The 2,126-nt window shown below is 39.4% G+C and overlaps 1 protein-coding gene across 1 annotated transcript; it reads left to right on the forward strand.

Annotated features, from left to right (window-relative positions):
• Positions 1-1,154: 1,154 nt before the first annotated feature.
• Positions 1,155-2,126, forward strand: LOC101584929 (olfactory receptor 10T2-like). Its single transcript, XM_004647349.1, has one exon. The coding sequence runs from the start codon at positions 1,155-1,157 to the stop codon at positions 2,124-2,126; it is 972 nt and encodes a 323-aa protein (XP_004647406.1).

A 2,126-nucleotide genomic window follows, 5' to 3' on the forward strand; every position in this document is an offset into this window, starting at 1 on the left:
TGGTCTCTCTACATATTCTATTCTTAGAAGTTCAGTACATAATACATACACTATTCAATTAATATCGTATATTGGTCTTCACTTTTAAGACTTTGTAGATTCCACAGAATACTTTCCAGGATGTCTTTCTTTCTCCAACTCTTATTCTACACCTATGTTTCTGCCCTGTTTTTTCTTTCTTTCTTTTAAAACTGCCTTAAATCCAATCTTACTGTATGGAAATTAATGATTACTTTCATGTTGTCTTTTCACACAGAGTGGATATTAGAATTGATGGAAATGCAAATGTAACTAGACATAATTAAATCAAATTATCCCAGCTATGCTGTAAAACAGCCATTTCCACCAGCGCATCAGTTAGCAAATACTCTGGGATTTCCTGAAAACTGAAGGACTTGCCACCACATCAAGGCACAACTATGCCACCCAGGGCTGGGATAATCTGCCCATAATGCTGCAGAACTCATGCCACACCTGCACAAGAGACAGTTATGGAACACTGTCCAGGCTTTTCTAATGGCTGTAATTAGAATCCAGTAGAAGTGAACAAGGAAAATTCATTCATCAGATCTACTCTCTGCTTCAAGGTTTAGTCACACAGACACTGGGAAACCATGAAAGATTGGATACCTTTAAAAGAGTATTTGTAAATCACTCAGGAGAACTTTTCTTATTTCCCCTCCAACTGTTATTGAATCAGATGACATTATACCCTGGATATAATTTTTAACTTTTTTTACATTAGTCCATATTGTAGAGTCTTTCTGTATGGCAGGCTTTAAGTCACATTTACATTTCACATCTGTTACCCATCCTATTGCTGAGGTGAGAGTGTAAGCACTTTTTTTTATATCATCCTGCCTCATGCAGATTTTGACTATAAAGAGATACAGAGATGCCAAAGTAGTGGGCTTCCAGAGGAGAGATGAACTTAATATGTCATTTATAAATTCACATAAAATTTCTTTGTTGTCACTACTAGTTTTGACACTGAATTCAGCCAAGTACACTTAATTCCCTTCATTTCGGTTCAGTTGTTAAGATTTTCATAGCCCTTGCCCAGGAGCCCACTGATATAGGCATTTATGATTGTCTCCGAATCTTGACCTCAAAAATCCTGAGAGCAGGGTGCATAAAATACTGACACAGAAAAAATGGGCAACCACACCACAGTGAACACATTCTTTCTGTGGGGCTTTTCAAGTTTCCCAGAACTTCAGACTCTTCTATTTGTGGTGATTTTCTCTTCCCATGTGACAATCCTACTGGCAAATGTGTCCATAATGGTGGCCATCAAGCTCAGTCACAACCTTCACACCCCCATGTACTTTTTCCTGTTTGGCCTCTCCTTTTCAGAAACCTGTACCACTATGGTTATCATTCCCCGCATGTTAGAGGACTTGCTTTCAGAGAGCAAGAGCATCTCTCTTCCTGAGTGTGCCATACAGATGTATTTCTTCTTTGGTTTAGGAGCTAATAACTGCTTCATTTTGGCTGCTATGTCCTATGACCGTTACACTGCCATCCACAGCCCACTGCATTATCCCATGCTGATGACAAAGAAGGTCTGCTTTCAGCTCATGGTGGCCTCTGTTGTGGTTGGTTTTCTGGTTTCTCTGTGCATTGTCATCATAGTATTCAATTTGTCTTTTTGTGACTCCAACACCATTCGGCACTTTTTTTGTGATATTGCGCCTGTAGTCTCCCTTGCTTGTGATTATACGTTTTTTCAGAAAATGGTTCTTCTTGCATTCACTGCCTTTGTATTGGTGGGCAGCTTTATTTTAATTATGATTTCCTATGTCTTCATTGTGTCCATAGTCGTGAAGATGCCTTCTGCAAGGGGGAGGTATAAGGCCTTCTCAACTTGCTCCTCTCACTTCACCGTGGTCTCCATCCACTATGGATTTGCTTGCTTTGTCTACTTGAGGCCCCAAAACAGTGACAGTGCCTCATTCAATGAAGATACACTGATGGCTGTGACATATACAGTGCTGACACCTCTGCTTAACCCCATTGTTTATAGTCTCAGGAACAAAGAAATGCAGGTTGCCTTGAGGAAAGTATTAGACAGTCTAATTAAGATTTTTCCTCAAATGGTAAACAAAAAATCTCAGAATATTTAA

The sequence above is a fragment of the Octodon degus genome, unplaced genomic scaffold, assembly GCF_000260255.1.
Source record: "Octodon degus isolate 3935 unplaced genomic scaffold, OctDeg1.0 scaffold00302, whole genome shotgun sequence".
In the NCBI taxonomy this organism is placed as follows: domain Eukaryota; kingdom Metazoa; phylum Chordata; class Mammalia; order Rodentia; family Octodontidae; genus Octodon; species Octodon degus.